Source organism: Mesoplodon mirus, assembly GCF_964341445.2.
Source record: "Mesoplodon mirus genome assembly, chromosome: 1".
Lineage (NCBI taxonomy): Eukaryota > Metazoa > Chordata > Mammalia > Artiodactyla > Ziphiidae > Mesoplodon > Mesoplodon mirus.
This window is the reverse complement of record NC_138976.1, coordinates 21,447,727-21,465,392: the sequence shown is the minus strand read 5'-3', so window position 1 is coordinate 21,465,392 and position 17,666 is coordinate 21,447,727. Positions and strand designations below refer to the sequence as shown.

Genomic DNA, 17,666 nt, shown 5'->3' with positions numbered 1-17,666 from the left:
CAGCCACCTGTCATCATTTAAAAATCTCCTTTCACTAACACAACATTGTAAAGCAACTATACTCCAATAAAGATGTTAAAATAAATAAATAAATAAACAAATAAATAAATAAAATAAAAACCTCCTTTCTGCCTGAAAAGTGACTACTGACACACAGATAAGGACACTTCAAACTTGCAATGCTGCAAATGAAAAATATTTCTATTTTTACTTTTTTACACTGTTTTAGATATTAATGTGTTGGTGTTTGGGGCCTTAAATTAGGGGAGCCCGTAGAAACTTCTGAACACTAAATTTCTGAGTAAAATTTCTGGCCCTGTAAAGGTCAGCCAGTGGTACTTGAACTGGCTGGCCAAGGGAAACAACAACTAATCCTAAGAGGCCTTGAAATAGTCTTCTATCCTAAACTCAAAATAAAATGGCCTCACAGGTGATAATGGTACTGAAAATAGCATTTAATTTTACTTTCAGGCTCTTAACCCACTAGGTCTACTTGATTTCCATTAATCAGCATAGAGGGAAGCCAATGGCTACCTGCCCATCTCTTAAGGCTCTAGCTTACTTGTCATGCATTCCCAGAAGCATACTGTAAGATGACTAAGCACTGACTGCTTCTTCAGCACCATATGTCTCCCAATTTCAAAGGAAAAACTGTCCCAACTAGAACCAGAACAACAGATTTCCTACCTCCTGCAGCTGGAGTCGAACCTTGGTAACTGCTCGGATCCAGTGCGCTCTGGCTTGGGTAAATGGCGAAGATGCACTCTCCTCGGGAAAACTTGTAACAGAGAAAAGAATGTTCCTTAAAAATCAGCCCAGGCCACAAGATGACAGTGCTCAAGGCAAAACTGCCAAATACCTAAAATTAAAAGGTTTGTTGTATTCATGCCTATACTTATCTAGTGATTCAAGCCACTAAAACAGCATAGTCCTGAATATCCAATGTGAAAAAAATTCCTAAAATGACAAGTCCTTTTAACTTTTCATCTGTTCCCTCTCTTTCTTCCCACTTTTCCACTCACCTGATGAGGCAGCTCATTGGGACAGTCAGGGATCAGGATACCAGAAGCAATGGCAAGGGCCCTAAGTCAATGACTAACATAGAAACCATGCAGAGAGGTGTGGAGTAACCCTCTCCCCCTACCTCTCAAGACCACCAGTCTCCCTTGAGGGTTCTACATAGCATCCTTAGGGCAGAATTTTGTTCCTGCAAACTGTTCCTGCTCCACTAAGCATTTTGGAAGGCTTTCCAGTTCCTAGACTACATCAAAGTGCTAAGAAAAAAGGCTGAGCCCTTGTCCTGCTGTGATCTTGTTCCTTGAGCTGCCTCAGGACCACCCTCAGCGAAAGGAACAATAAATATAACAAAGTAGCTTTGAGACAGAAACACTAACCTGTATTAGAACAAATCATCATCATCTTAACTGTGGAATAGTGGTTAATTCTTGGTGATGATGCTTCTCCTCTCTCTCATTGGGGTCTACTGACAAGGCAGTAAAAAAGGACCCACCATCTAGACACATAAAATATATGCTAGGCTCTGATGCCACCTAACTGGTTCAACTGTTTTAAAACATTTGTGGGCACTTCTGAAACTGGCCTGGACGTCACTTGCACAGCTAGGATCTGGGAGGACAGAGCCATTAGAGAAGGCCAGGCACCTTCTGCTGCTCGACCAAAAACTCTACCCAGACAACAGTATCTTTAAAGTCCAAGGTCGACAAAGAGCTATCTTTCAGTGGGTCGTCAATCCAGTAAAAAAGCTGGTCCAGAACTCAGTCTCCCTGATGTCTTGTCTACTAGATGAGCCACCAGAGATGACTAAAAATCAGGAAAACAAACAGAAAATACGTTTCTACCTTCAAGTGGTGGAGTAGAGGCATCAACCATTCTCTAACTTTTACCACATCATCAGCATTCACTGCTCTGATCTTCCCATGACCTTGAAATTTGAGAATTTAAGTCACACCTAGCCCTTATCAATCTACCCCAGTGGTTTTCAACTAGGGACAGTTTTGCCCCTCAGGAGAAATCTGGCAATATCTGGAGACATTTTTGGTTGTCACACTGAGAGTTGCTCCAGGCATCTAGTGCGCAGAGGCTCAGGATGCTACTAAAATCCTACAATGCATACAATAGCTTCCCATAACAAAGCATTATCTGGCTAAAAATGTCAACAGTGCTAAGAATGAGAAACCTTGCTCTGCCCCAACCTATCAGCAATTCACTGACCAATTTAGCTCAGTAAGAACAATACTCAAACTCTGTACTAAGCCTCATTATGTGACTGTTAAAAGGACAAGTTTTAAATTTTTCTCCTTATGGGTACCAACTGCCAGACATACTGCTAGGCCCCAGGGAGACAGAAGGGTGGGTTAGATCTGGCTTCTAGACCAATTCTTTAACTCTTTCACAGTTTTGTCAGCCAGGGAAAAAACAAAACAAAAGAAAAAAACAACGTTCACATAAGAAATTTAAACATTAATCGGGTGGGAAGCCTATTTCATTCAAAGCAGCTCCTCTGAATGAAATGACCTGCAAGGTTCAGGTCAGTTCCAGACTCAAAGGCTGTCATATGTGGGGTCAACTAGTAAGCCAAGAACTGCAGACTCTAGAAGGCCTGGTACACTGCAGTTAAAATGTTCTTCAGAGATCCTCAAAATACACTGGAAACTACACCAAAAAGCAAAGGAAGCAGTGCAGAGACAAGCCTCAGTATCCTGATCACAACCACACCCAGCTGCAGGGAAACAAACAAAAAGCAACTGCATTCTGTTCAACAATACCATAGGGCAGGTACTGAGGAAACCAGGTGAGCTCCTCAAGGTAGCCATCACCTACCTCTCCTGCGGGCCTAGGATGTGGTCTCTATGTAGCACCAGATCTGGGGGTGGAGGGATTGTAGCATCTTCTTTCGTCTCCTTGGGTTCACATGCTCCTCCCTTCTCCTCTTCACGTGCCACCTCCAAGCCTTTCTCTTGTTCTCCAAAACCTACTTGGCTGTCTCTGGAGAAGCTGCCAGAGCTGTGGCAGGAATGAATCAAGTCCCTCTCCCGACGGTCATCATCTTGTTCATGACACTGGTCTAGTTCACTCAGCTGAGAGCTTCCTTGACTCACATTACAGGAGGAGCCATACCTACTACTGCTGGTGGGGCTGTGAGAATGAGAGGAAGACACGTCAGTAAATACATACAAACTAAGGACCAGAACAAAGTAATGGATAAATCCAGGAAATAATGATTCCATCAGTGGCAAGGATCACAAACAGGAGGTTCCTAGGAAGAGAGAACCAAAGTTCACAATCTAGAAGAACTAGTCTCTGTTCAGCAAAATCACAACAGGAAAAATAACACAACATGCTGGGTTCTCCAATAGCACTTAACCTCAACCCTGCAATTGACTTTGAAGAATTCTTTATCTTAACATGCTATTTTGTAAGTAGGATTAAGAATTATTAAAACAGTCTGTTTAGGCCTAAAATGCTCTACTCGGACTTCTTAAAAAACTTGTCCAGTGGCTGTGATTAAAGTTTTCCAATTTCCACAGAGTAAAATGGATGGATGAACTCTACTCGCTTTTTCTACTACCTATTAAATCGAGAGAGATCCCCTTTCCTTCCTCTCCAATTGTAAACGTACATGTGTGTTCCTCAGAATGAGCAAAGGAGGGTGAACATGTTCCTTCAATTATCTCTCAGCCATCTGTATGAGGTAATGGAAGCCACTGGGAAATGGAGGCTAGGACCAAGAAATTCCTCAGGGGAATGGTCTCAACAACATGAATGTTACAGTGGTATCCCTGGCAGCATAGGGAGTGTCCCAAAGATGAACCTGCCTATCTATAGCTGAGTTGCTCTCAGGACATGGCTCCGTTTTGGGCAAAGTGGACACAGTCCAACTCCAAGATCTGAGTCAGGGCCATATTAATGCATTTCTGTACCTGAAGAGAGGCCAGCCTAACCCTCTCTCAACCACCTGAATTTCCATACCCAGAAAGGAAATTTGTTCCCCTGGTATAAGAGGCAGCAGCTATAGCAGAGAAAGTGGCAGTGAATCATGACCAGAAAGAATACTATTCAAAGTTACTCCCTTAAGCCGTATACTGAATTTGGGGGATTCAGTCCTATTCAAAATGGAGGGACTTGGGGATGATCTATCAATACAAGATCTATCCTAGCCCATTTGGATAGTTCCATCCCAAGTCAGAGGCCCTTCATTTTACTTCTGGTATTCTGCCGGAAAGCCTCCGTGCAAAAGGACAAGGAATTTCCTTGCCAAAGAGTCAAGCTTTAACTAAAGGGCTTATGTTTACTCTTGGCCAAATGAAGATAAATCATTATTGTTTTCCAGTGATATTTTCCCTATGATTCCTCCCAATTATCTGGCATTTCCAGGCTGATTTCTGATTCTTCATACCATGGCAGCAGGATAGGTACCAAGCCACTGTTCTGAGTAGTTCCCAGCACACATATACACATGAACATGTGTGCGCACATACTCACATAACCTCCAAAGTACTTGACCAGCCTCTTTGGACTGGTTTGGGCCAGCATTCAAGGCAGCATTCTTAAAATGCCCTGTATGGTGCTTCTTCTTAGGGGAAATAATAGTATCATTTGCAGGTGGACCCTGTACAATGCTCCAGACTGAATAACTACAGCAAACGATAGCCCTGAGCTCCTGTGAGACTGTACTGAAAGCACTTATCAGACACCAGTCTCATGGGTAGTAAAATGCAGAGACTGGAAGAAGCTGTGCAAATCCATATGGAATATATATAGTATAGATTATTCCAAGCCATCATTTGCATTTTGTATTTTACTTAATACCCTCATTGCCACTGGAGAAAGCATCTTAGAAGACTTGGAAAAGCAAAGCAAAGTAGGTCTCTCCTAGCTATTACAGATATAAGTGCCAAAGCCCCAAGGAAGCATTCTAGCCTATCATGTGGTTGTAATTAATATATGCCACTCAATGACTAGCTGCCTCTTCTTGCCCTCCCTTCTCCATTCTGCATTATTCAAGGCAGAGCAAACCAGAGTGAGTAAATCTCATGACCTAGCCTTCCCTTTAAGCAGGAAGCTCCTTGTTCCAATAAATGAATTACATTTGGCAGAAAGAAGAGAAGATGACGATATCCACCTATTATTTCTTCTTGCTTAACCCCTAATTAACATGAAGCTCAGGTGCTGGGAAAGACACAGGAAGGATAAAAAGCAGGCTATGATTAAGCTATCACTAAGTCACTGCATCATAAATGGTCAATTCTTTAAAATCATTTATGATGCTTTAGTTGAGAACAGGCCTTTTGCTGGTCTTTGGTTCCTTGATGTCATGTAGAGCAACTGGCTGCTGTACATCCGAAACAGAGTCAATGCTAGCAGGCGCTGCCTCCTCTTCATGTGTTTCTGGCTGGTGAAGTAGCTCAGAGACAGTGCAGTGTTCTTCCTCATGACCCTCTGAAGGACAGGTGAGGTCAGAGAGGTTATCTTTGGTACCCCCGTGTTCTCCAGATGCTGGGATTTCCTGCTGGTTTTCCACTTCTCCAGGCCCTGAAAGCTCATGAGCACATATACTTGGCCTGGTCTCCAGCTGCCCAGAGGTCCCAGAGGGCTGAGTCAAAACCTTGGCTGGCTCAGCACTGGCCCCAGACACTTGAGAAGACTCCAAAGTTTTGTCAGCCTCACTGAATTTAAGGTCCTGATCACTGCTGATAACCAAAACTGGAGAGGAGGATTCTGCAGGCATTTGTTCAGGGTCCCATTTGTTCTCTTTCGGCCATGGGAATGAAAGATCCAGCTTCTTTCCAAACCTTAGTTTTGAATCACTTGCCACTGCATTACTCCCTTTCCCCTCATTAACTCCCTCAAATAGAGTTGACAACTTCTTAAAACTGGACATTAAACCAGTCTCTGCTGCTCTATTGCCAGAGGAGGAAGGCGAGGAAAAGAAACAGCTCAGTGGTTTCCGATAGTCAGTAGCAGAAGATGGGAAATGGAGTTTTGGCCAACTGATCATGTTTGGGATTTCAAAATGAGGACTTGGCTGCTCCGTTTCCTTGGGGACTGCGGGTGGACCTTTCTGGGCATCAAGTATCCCATAGTTTTCTTTGGCACAAAGCACAGGTTCCTCCAACGGACAGTGAGAAAGGTATCCTTGGGTTTCCAGTGTGGCACTCCGGCCAACACTTGCCTCACTGAACACTGTAGTATTGGTTTCTAGTGAATTGGTTGCCTGTAGCTCTAAGAAGTCTTGGTTTATGGAGGCAGATTGCATATCTGGCTCTGGCTCAAGAGGAAGAGGTAGGTGAATTGGAGGAGGAAGCTCTTTGGCAATCCAGATAGGTTCTGGATGCAACTGTGTTGGCAATGAGATATGCTCTGCTTCCAATGATGCCTCTGTGTCTGTACCCTGCAACATCCCCATGTCTCCTTCATCACTCAGAGACAATACTCCTTGCCCAGTATCGTCCCCTGAGACAGAAGATGCAGCCTCAATTGTTTCAGAATGTTGGGGTTCTGGAATATTGTCAGGAATATTATTGTTTTCCATTTCAGTTGTTAGGTCAGGATCATCTGTCAAGGTCTCCGAGTCTGACTTTGCACTAACCACAGTCATTCTACAGTCACTGACTATAGCTTTTGAATTGAGTGCTCCAAAGGTGGCTTCTTTCCACAAATTTTCGGGAGGTACTGATTCTTCTGTATGTCTGAAACCACCATTTTGAAGCAATGCAGTAGCTGGAATAGATGATTCTTGTTTGTATGTCTCTGGTTTGGGACTTTTAAAAAGTCCAAATAACTCACCTTTGAGAGGTTGAGATGATGCACCAGAAGAAAAAGAGAAAAAGGAGTTCTTCTTTGGAGGTTTAGGAGAAGAGAAAAGTCCAGAGAAAGTTTTAGGAGGTTCAATTAAGGACCCAGAGAAAGATTTCACTTTGGTCACAAACCCTGAAAGCATTTCTACTGAAGAGTCCAACATTGATTTGTCTTCCACTTTATCTGCATCTTGACTCTGGAGGTGCCCTGTACATCCTGGCTCCACAGAGGAAGAAGCTGGCTCCAGGATCTGTGTTAAGACCTCATCAGGGGCCTTTTCTAATGGCAAGTTCAGTGGGTCACTAGTAAATCTTTCATTTTGGTGGTAGGTAGTACATGTGTCAAAATGGTTGAGCTTTTCAACCAAATGGCTATCATGTGAAAAAGAGCTGGCTGGTGAGTCACTCAGAAAGGCTTCCTGTATGAAAGCCTCTTCTTCATGGGGAGATACCTCAAGGGTCTCTGGACCAATGAGCAGTGTTTCAGACTGTGCCTGAAATTGTGGTGAATGAGGAACAATGTCTTTTTGTGACTGACTTACCTGGAAATCTTTTAAAGATGTCCCTGGTCCATTACCGGAACCTAGTTTTCCTGGATAGTTGTTTTCTACATTGAGCTCATCTGCAAGGGAGGTAACCTTAGTGGTGTTGCTAATGGAAACACAAGGAGGCATTTGCTGTTCATGAACTACCTCCTGGACTATGCTACCTCTACTGTCATTAGAATCTTCTCTAGTCATTGTATCACTCATGTCTACAAAAACACTTGGCTCCTTACAGGGCTGGGAAGTCACTGGAGCAACAGCTGAAAGGCTGTGTTTTTCCCCAGGAGTCTGCTGCTTTTCATCCAAAAAGGACAAATTGAAGAAACTGAAAGAGCTATTACGAGAGGCATTCTTCTTGCTGCCTGAGTTAGCAGTGGAAAAAAAGGAAGGAAGTGTGAATAGCCCTTCTCCTTGAGATGTGGTTCTTGGTAGAGCAGTAGAGGTTCTGTTCTCAGATTTTTCGGATCCAGTCAGGAAAGAAAATATAGTCTTTCTGGTTGGTAATTCTGGTTGGAATGGAGATGTTGTGGCAGTTGAAAAACTCTGGTCTTTGTCAGAAAAATGATCTTGTTCATTTGAATTTCTTCTGCTCAGAATATCTAATGATATTTTATCACTTCTTGGAACTTCTGTCACTGTAGACACACCACTAGTCTCTACTGAAGAATCTCTGGAGGATTCTTTGAGACACCTTGTTGAGAAAGATGAATTTGGTGACTGGGGGAGTTGGTGGTCTCTGGAGGGTGCCTCTTCGTCAGTCAAATGATCACACTGGATCTCCCTAACTGATGGTTCCTTTAGCTCACTGTCATCAATAGTAGTCTGCTTGTTCAGATTTCTAACTCGAACCTTCCCTTTAGAGGAAACTGGTGCAGCAGGAAAGTTCCCAACATCCTGTTTAGTTAGATGTGCAGGATTAGGACTTGACTTGACCTTATCCTTATTAGTCATTGAAGAAACAGACATATTTTCAGTTGTCTGTTTAGGAGATACATTGGTTTTAAAGAAATCCCCAAGGGAACCAAAAACATTTGAAACACCAGGAGATTCATTCTTTTCCTGAGATGATATCTTTCTATTTGTCTCACCATTCTTTTCTAAATTTGGTGATCCTTCTTTATTCACCTGGGTTTTAAAGAAGTTCAAAAATGGAGATGCCTGTTTCTCGTTTGCTCCTGCACTTACTGAAGAGTCTTCTCCCCGACCAAAGAGTTTCAGCGCACTTTTAAATAATGATCTCTCAGACTCTTTGGAAGACTGGTCCTGAGGAGGCTCATAATTCTTGCATTCATCCCTACTAAACTGTGATACAAGAGGAATTGAAACAGAATCAGCTGTAATCATCTTGTCGTCTTCTATATCTGATTGAGCCTGAGAAGTTATTTGGTTTACCTGGAAAACAGATTTTAACAAACTTTGTTTTTTCACATGAATGCTTTTATTTAAAGGGAATTCTTTCTTCATATTTTTAGTAAATTCTGGTCTCTGAACATTGGATACCATTTGTCTCTCTGAATCCTTCTTGAGAAGACTTTCTTCCTCATTTTGGGAGTTACTCTCTAGTTGCTTAGTCAAGATTAATGACTGAAGACCATCACTTGTGATCTCTGCTAAGTTTGACTGCTGATCTATTTTCTGCATGGCTGAAGACTCTAAGGATTCATTCTTATCAAAATTCAAAGTACTTCCAGTTGAAGCACCCAAAGCAGAAAATGACGAAGTCACTTTGTTCAATGATGACATCTCTTCTGTTTGCTGTGGGATGTTAGTCTTATTTTCAGGATGAACCAAAGAGGCAGCTTCTTCAGAAGAAGACTGGATCCACCAGAAACTGGAAAGGTTAACTGATGAATCCTTCGCTAGAGTCTGATTCTTATCTCCCTTTATAATTTGATTTTTATTTAAGACATGATTACCAATCGTTTGGGGATGATTTCTGAGATCCAATGTACACTCAGAGTCTTCAGAACCACCCAGCCTTTCTTTAAAAGATACAAAATCTCCTTTTGACTTTTGAGGAGTATAGCCTGAAAAATCTAATGGTTGATCCCTTTGGCCATAACTTGACTTTTCAAGTACTTGTGAAAACATTTCTATATTTAGATACATTGGTCCCTCACTTCTTGGCAAAACTACAGATAAATCAAGAGGGTCATCAATTGGTTCCTCTTCAACATACCACAGTAATTCGTCTTCCCTGTCAAGTACTTTAAAACTGTAAGCAGGAATAGTGCTATCATCTAATGTAATACTTGATAGATCATTTGTCTGTAAGTCACAATTCAAATACTCTTCATAAGAACAGTCAGGTATAAATAAATATGCATACTGACCAGTAGAATCAGTAAGGAAAGAATAGATGTACTGACCATCGTGGAACATAAAATATCCATAATCTCCATCCTCTGATGGCCACCACACTCCATTTTCAAGACATGACAACCATTCCTGGTATTCATAACCAACACTTGAATAAACAAAGTTTTCATCCATTCTTAATGAGTCTAGATCAACTACCGGGCACGTACTCTTCTCATAGCCTGAAGAACAACTTAAGTCAATGGGCAATTCTTCTAGTGAATTCTTAGTCTCATTAATTGGAAGATAACAAGAATTTCCATATAATGAGTTAGCCGCCCACATATCACCTCTCAATAAGTAATCTTCATTAAATGCTAACTGGTTGAATGATTCATGTGGTAAGTCACACCAAATGACACTGTTTAGATTTGTTCTCCACTCCAAGATATTTGCATTTTGATCTTTTTGGCAAAAATTTATTGCTGGATTTTCTGAGTCAGGCCACAAGAAAACATCGGCTGATGGAAATGTATTTTGATTCAACATATAATAAACTGGCTGAAGTTTTCTGGAATTTTTAGAGAAATCTTTTATATCAGAATCCCATTCATAAGAGAAAGGATTGTTCATCTCTTCAAAAGCCTGATAGTGGTTTGATTGACTAAGAATGTTAGTATTTAGCATAGGTGAATTTAACTTGTTAGAATTTTCATGTAGTTTTGCCTCAAGAGCATGGTGTGGTGTCTGCCTCTTAGCCAAAGATTTCTCTAATAGGTCCTGCTGAGCAGTTGGAGTGCAGTGAAGTACACTGTTCTCAGAAGAGGGGAAATTCTTTTCACTTTGCTGGATTTTCCATGTAGGAGGGCAATAATGGTTATCAACCCAAGCATCAGATAATGGTATGTTTTCTTTAGGTAAAGATAAGCAGCTTTTTATGAAGTCAGAAGTTTCCTGTTTTTCATGGTTCCTCTGGTTCTCAAAAGTCACACATGAAGTAACAGGGATCTCATCCAAGGATAAATGCTTTTTTCCATTCAAACCCTTTAGGTCACCTAAAGACATGGACTTTGCTTCATCTGGCTTACAATCAGTCATACTGCTATTTGATATCAAGTTAAATATTCCAGAGAATAAGCTCAGTGTATTATTCCTGTGAGGAGAGTCATCTTTCTTCACATTTAATTCTTGTTGACTAGACAAGTTTTCAAGAGAAGAAAACCTGTTAAACAGGCCAGAAAGAAGGCCTCCTTGGGTTCTTTTCTTGGAAGCTTTATCTACAAGTTTGTCATCACTCATTTCATCAACCAAGGTGGGTTTCGAAATGGTAGAAGTAAACGCTAATGAAGAGTCTGGTACTGTTGAGGATGTCACTTGTGTAAAATTCTTACTTTCTCCTAAAGAATCTGAAGGTATATGCTCTTTAGACACAACTCCAGGAATGTTTAAGGTATCTCTTTCACAGTTCTCTATTGCTGTGTGGTCACTTGAGTGTAATTCCTCTATACTCCCAAATTTCCCAAGATCATTATTAATATTTGGAGCTGAATAAGACTTTATTTTATTAAGTGTGACATCTTCAGGAGTATTTATTTGGTCACTCTTATTAGATGTCTTTATATCACCAAATTTCCCTAGATTACTATGAATATTTGGAACTGAAGTAGATTTTATTGAACTAAGTTTGGCATTTGCATGGCAGTCTCTTTGGATCTCTTCATCAGTGGTTACTGCTGAGCCATGAAAACCCTGGTCGTTGACAGTTTTATGGCTGTCAGTGGAAGAAAATTTAAACAAAGGGAACATGCTTCCTTTCTCTCTTACATCCTGCTGCTTTTCAGAATGACTAAGAACTTTGAAAAATGGAATATCTAATTTTCCACTAAAGGAAAAGGAATGTCCACCTTCCTTAGGGCCCCTTTCCCATCCATCTTCCTCCAACTGGTGAATTTTCATAGAGTTTGACAAAGTCTCCTTTGAATAGGTCTCAGGGGAAGTGAGCAAAAACTGGCTAAAGGATTTTCTGAGTGGTTCAAGGAAATCATCATCACCAGTAATTTTGTCCCCCTCTAATGGCTTTGAAGATGGCTCTTTATTTGCAGTTCTGCTGCCAGCTTCACAATGATGTCCTAAAGTATCTTTGGCACATATTTTTCGTTGATCTGGTAACAGAGACAGATCTGTACAGGGTTCTCTTTCCAACGGACTCGCAACATCATCTTTCTTATTTGCAGAATGAGCTAAGTTAGAATGTTCAATGGCTGCTTGGGAAGACAACAAATCCTCACTTAGGGGCATTTGGTAGTGAGGAGTTTCTCTATCACTCCTATCTAAAGTGACAATGCTACTATCATTACCAAGGGTATCTTCCCCTTGATTGGACTCCGAACCACACGCAACAAAGTTTTCCTTTCTTGTTGGCTTGCTCTGGTCATCATCTTTTTTGGTTTCATCCTTTTCCAAAAAGATTTTTAATGGATTTAGCATGCTGCAAACAGACTTTATAACTGAACTCTGACTCTGTGAAGCAGAGTCCCTTCCAATAGTTTCTGTTGGATCCTGAAAGTTTAAACTTCCAGTTTTACTGTCCACGTGCTCATTTTCAGAGGTTTTGTCATGTTTGCCAACGTCCCTATTGTCAACTGTTTGAGAAGATAATGGAGATGGAGATTGTATGGAAAGATCCTTCTCTGATACTGACTTGGCTCTGGGTCTAGACTGTGAATTAATCGCCTCTGTTTGATTAAGAGTTTCTGTTTTCTCTGGAACTAAATAAACCAGCTTTTCCACAGAGCTTGTTAGATGCTTTGTGCCTGAACCCACCTTTTCTGTGAGTGAAGTGAATAAAGAACCAACAGCACATTTTACTCCATTCGGCTCAGGGAAAGAGATGGCTTTGTCCTTGTCATTCTTGACAATGTTTAAAGATGGTATTTGATCCCCTGGCATTTTCTGTTCTGCATTATTAACAGTACTATTGTGTTTAAGTGTTTTTTTAGTTTTTGAAAGGGAGCCAAATCTATTAATCTCCTCTTCCTTCTCTGCTAAATATTCGGACACTGTTTCTACCAAACACTGAAGCTCACCCATTGTATCAATACAGTCCTCCTTGGGTTCCTCAATAGAGGAAGGGGTCATCTCTTCCATGGGGGACCCAGACAGATTTCCAAGTGTGTCTGTAGCACAATTCATCCTTTGTGATGCAAATGCAGGATTTGCTCCATAATATTCTTCTGGGAAACCTCCAATATGATGGACATTGGATGGATGACATGTTGGTGACAGTAAATCTTCCTGCTTATCAGAAACGGGGGAACCCAGAAGTTCATCAGAAGTACTGCTGGCAGAATCTTCAAGAATATCTAATGGAGTGAAATTAGTGACATGCTGGTTTAAGCCAGATGACTTTTCACAGTTCTTAAAACAACCAGGAAGATCATAATCATGACTTTCCAAGTTAGTGGTCCACATGCCACTCTTAACCACAAATCCATTTTTGTAGGGATGCAAAACTGGGTAATTTTGTTCCTTCTTCTCAACGTGGCAAAGGTCACAACTTTCAGTGTTAGGATATGTACTTTTCAAGTTAGTCTTAGTTCCTGATTTATCATCATATTGGCTTTTTTCACTGTCTTCAAAATGACTATATAAGGGTGTCTTTTTCCTTCTCCTATCTATTGTATCATATTTCTGAGGATATCTAGAGAAAGTAGATGTTTCAAACTTAAGGTCATAATTAAAGGCAGTAGAGAATTCTGTCTCTTGGCTTTGAGATGGTATCTTTTTCCAATTCTTGTACTTTGGTTGTATTTGTTGGCTGTAATATTTATCAGTTTTTGAAAGAGTTCTCACTTCTTTTACCCCTGAGTCCTTTAAGTTTACGTTACTGTTTTCTAGAGCCTCTTGTGACATTTTCCCCTCTATCTTCTCATATATACCTTCTTGCTCTTCATAGTCAACATCAGAGAAATATGAAATAATCCTAATTTTGTCATTTTGAACCTGCAAGCCTTGTCTGATGTAAAGAGATAAAAATGGAGGAATAGTAAGGCAAGAAAAAAAAGGAAAAACAGGGGAAAGGAAGAAAAATTATAAGATTTAGTACATATTCAATGAGAGAACTAAAATTAATAAAATTATCAATTTGATAAAAACCATTCAGACTGAAAAGACAAGATAAGGAAATCCACATGTTCTTAAATCAGTATTATAGCAAGGTAGTCAAAAAGTTTTTCCACATTAGAAAAAGAATACCTATAACAACTTTAAAATACTTCACTTGCTACCATTAACTATTTAGGATTCTTTTGTTTTCTAAGAAAGAAAGAAACAAACAAAATGAACATATTCCATCAATATTTAGAATATATTTACAATGCCAAAGTTTAGAACTGTTATATATTCCATGAAAATATATCAAGGGATTTCAAGAAATCTAAATTTGTTGATGAATTTGGATCTGAAAAGCCGCCAAGCTGTTAACTTGCCGAAGGTTGTATTTTAGGCAGTACAGCCGAGAATATAGTCAAACATACTACTTTTAAAAAGAAAAATATGTATAAAATATAATAAAAATAATCTCTGACTACCATAAGTCAAACCCTGTTATAGTAATACAAAGAGAAAATTATTTAAAGCATCATAATTTGTCGTTTGTGAAATCTAAAGGCTATATGTATTGAGGATCACAGTGAAATGAAAATCCTTCCCTATACTGATTACAGAAACAGAAGCTACACACCCAACTTAAGTCAGTGAATACAGAAGACAGCCAACCTTACTTTCACTGAAGTTAGAGACTGCCTATTTCCTGGGTACTGAGGTGGGGGTGGAGAGAGGGCCTGCAGACTCGGAACTTGTCAGCTCAATGTGTTCTTTTATAGATCTAACAGCCATTAGCATTTATTTAGGAAACAGAAACAACATCAAAGTGGTCACTTAGTCACTAAAAATCATCAAGAGTGAGACTAATATTCTTTTGATCCCTCTCAACACTAGAGATACTCTGGCTCTATAATAGCTAACAAAGTCCAACAGTATTGTCAAACCTCAAATTATATATTTTTATACAATATACGTGTATTTCCCATTATTCTGGTTATATATATATGTGTATATATATATATGTATATATATATACATATATATATATATATATTAAACATGCAGTTTCATCACTCTCAGACATCCTCAAAAATTTAATCTAAACTAACTCCATCCTGGAAGAAGTCTTTATCGTTCCAACTTAAATCAGTAGATAGCCACGGCTGTAGTAACTGAAACTATTTATTTTTACACTTCTAATTTACTGGAAGGTACTACGAACATGTTTGTTCCCTCAAAGATTTTAAATTCTTCCTAAAAAGCTCTAACTTAAGGTCTTAGACTACTTCCAAGAACTTAGTATTTACAGTAATAGAAGTTTAAAAAGCAAACTAGTGATATAATTTCTTCAAAAATTTTTAAAGAAAAATCATTTCAAAAGTTTAAGTTAAAAACGACTATAATACAAGTTTACTTAAAAATCATGTTAGGGGCTTCCCTGGTGGCGCAGTGGTTGAGAGTCCGCCTGCTGATTCAGGGGATACGGGTTCAAGCCCTGGTCCAGGAAGATCCCATATGCCGTGGAGCGGCTAGGCCCGTGAGCCATGGCCGCTAAGCCCGCGCGTCCGGAGCCTGTGCTCCGCAACGGGAGAGGCCACAACAGTGAGAGGACCGCATACCGCAAAAAAAAAAAAAAAAAAAAATCATGTTAACTTTTCCTCTGCTGGAGATGATAAAATATTTACTCTTTAACCTCATTTCATATACTGATACAGAAAACTAATCAGATTTATATGTGATCAATTAAAGAAAAATTTTAGGAAAAAAATTTCCAACTTAAAGTACATCACTAATGCTCCTCCAAGTGTTACTTTTTACAGCAGTGGTAACAGGGTAATGATCAGGTAAACTACATATTCTTCTGGACAACTGCAGTCATTTAGGTTGATGTGCCATTATTATTGCTAGCCTGCACAATGAATGTTTACAAATACAGAGGGGAAAGAGGGCCAAAAGAATTTTTTTTTGCTATTATGTTTTTTCTTAAAGACAATATAAACAACTAAAACCAAATGAATAAAATATGCAAATATGCAATCAATAAACCAGCAAGAAGTAGGGACCAACTTCAGTAGGATTCCTGCGACATTTCTTTTTAGACTCAAATTATGAAGAGTAAGAATTCTACATGATGGTTGATATATGAAAAAACTTTACTGAAAATACTCTCAGAGATGATAGTAAACTGAGTCAGGATGTTGTCTAGCAGGTATATGACCATCTGAGGTTCAGGATAAATATTCACCAGTTTGGTATGGTGGGCAAAAAAATGAGATCATCCTATAGTATGGTCAATTTAAGCAACCAAAAGTATGAGCTAACTTGGAATGGTTTTTTAAAAAACTAACCTCCAACCAGTAAAATATTGATTCAGCCAAGGATCATCAATGGATGCTAAAATCAATGGATAAAAGGTTGTTGGAGAAACAGAATACTGACACAATCTCAGGTATCATCCCAGAGATCCTTAATTACAAAAAGAAAGGTAACTTTACACTGGAGAAATTTGGTATGTATACCAGATTAACCAAGAGACCAAACTAAACGTCAACAATAATGAGACAAGGTAAAATGTGACTGCTGAGGCACTGTGAAGGAAACACCTATGCAGTGTTTTTGCCAAAAATGTTTAACCTGATTCTAAACATGAAAAAACAATCAGATCAAACCAAATTAAGAGGCATTCTCAAAACTGGTTGGGACTCTTCAAAAAATGTTAGTGCCTCAAAAGACGAAAAGAATAAAAAAAAAGTATGGGAATTTTGTTAGGTTATAGGAGACTACAGAAACAGGGAAATTACATGTAATTGTACCATAATCCTTAATTGGATCCTGCATCAAAAAGGAAAAAAAAAATATATAAAGAACATTATTGGGACAACTGGAAAAATTTAAATATGGTCTATATGTTAAATAATATCATTGTATTGTCAAATTTCTAGAGTGTGATCATAATATTAAGGTTATGTAAAAGAAAGTCCTCTTTCTTAGGAGTTACATGCTGAAGTACCTCCTGGTAAAGAAACATGGTATCTGCAACTTACTTTCAAATGGTTCAGAAAAAAAAAATGTATGTGTGGGACTTCCCTGGAGGTCCAGTGGTTAGGACTCTGTGTTTTCACTGCCGAGGGCCCAGGTTCAAGCCCTCGTTGGGGAACTAAGATCCCACAAGCTATGTGATGCAGCCAAAAAAAAAAAATGTGTGTGTATATAAACATATATTAGAGAGAATGAGATAAAGTAAATGTAACAGAATGTTAATACAACTGGCAAATCTAGGCAACATGAATATGTGTGTTCATTGTACTGTTTCTCTAAATTTTAAGTCTGATTTTTTTTTAAGTTGGGGGAAGAGTAGGGAGCACATATGTATGTATTTGCTTTTATACTCATAAATATATGATGATGGTCTACGGAAGGGTAATAAGAAACAAGGGTGGTAAGAGAACTAGGAGACAGGAAGGTGATGCAGTAGAGGAGGACAACAGGTGTGGATGGGAAATTCTTTGCTGTATAGTACGTAGCACACCTTAATATATTTTTACATGTAAATGTTTTATGTATTTAAGAAATTAATTAAAAGGTTTTTTTTTTAAGTTCCAGCAAAAGTACTAAATCTGCTATAGTGAGATCATATTGGTTTTCTTCTGAAGTTCCCAGGGAAATATTTAGGTAGGAAGAATTATCCAAGCATGTAACATCTGTGATTTTCTTTTTTTAATCTTGGTGAAAGGTGTATCAAAATCACTGGGCTGGGCAGAGAGGTAGGAGGTTTTTTTCAGCCATCCACCCCAAGTGGGCCTGACCTCACCTGATGATCATAAAGAAAATTCTTACTGATGGATATGCATAAATGTGAACATATGGAAGAGGGAAAAAAAAAGACAGAATCTACATAAAA

General features: G+C 39.3%; 1 protein-coding gene across 5 annotated transcripts in view; it reads right to left on the bottom strand.

The window, feature by feature from the left end:
* The window catches only part of UNC13B (unc-13 homolog B), a 232,903-nt gene that overhangs the window by 91,030 nt on the left and 124,207 nt on the right, over nucleotides 1–17,666 (bottom strand). For 4 of the 5 annotated variants that reach the window (XM_082613491.1, XM_082613490.1, XM_082613492.1 and 1 more), the window contains 2 exons: nucleotides 2,842–3,156; nucleotides 688–778 (listed from right to left, as the gene is read on the bottom strand). In XM_082613491.1, coding sequence (XP_082469617.1) covers nucleotides 688–778; nucleotides 2,842–3,156 — 406 coding nt within the window. Of the gene's footprint in view, nucleotides 1–687; nucleotides 779–2,841; nucleotides 3,157–5,306; nucleotides 13,362–17,666 lie in introns of all 5 variants that reach the window. The other variant, XM_082613494.1, reaches the window with a different exon arrangement.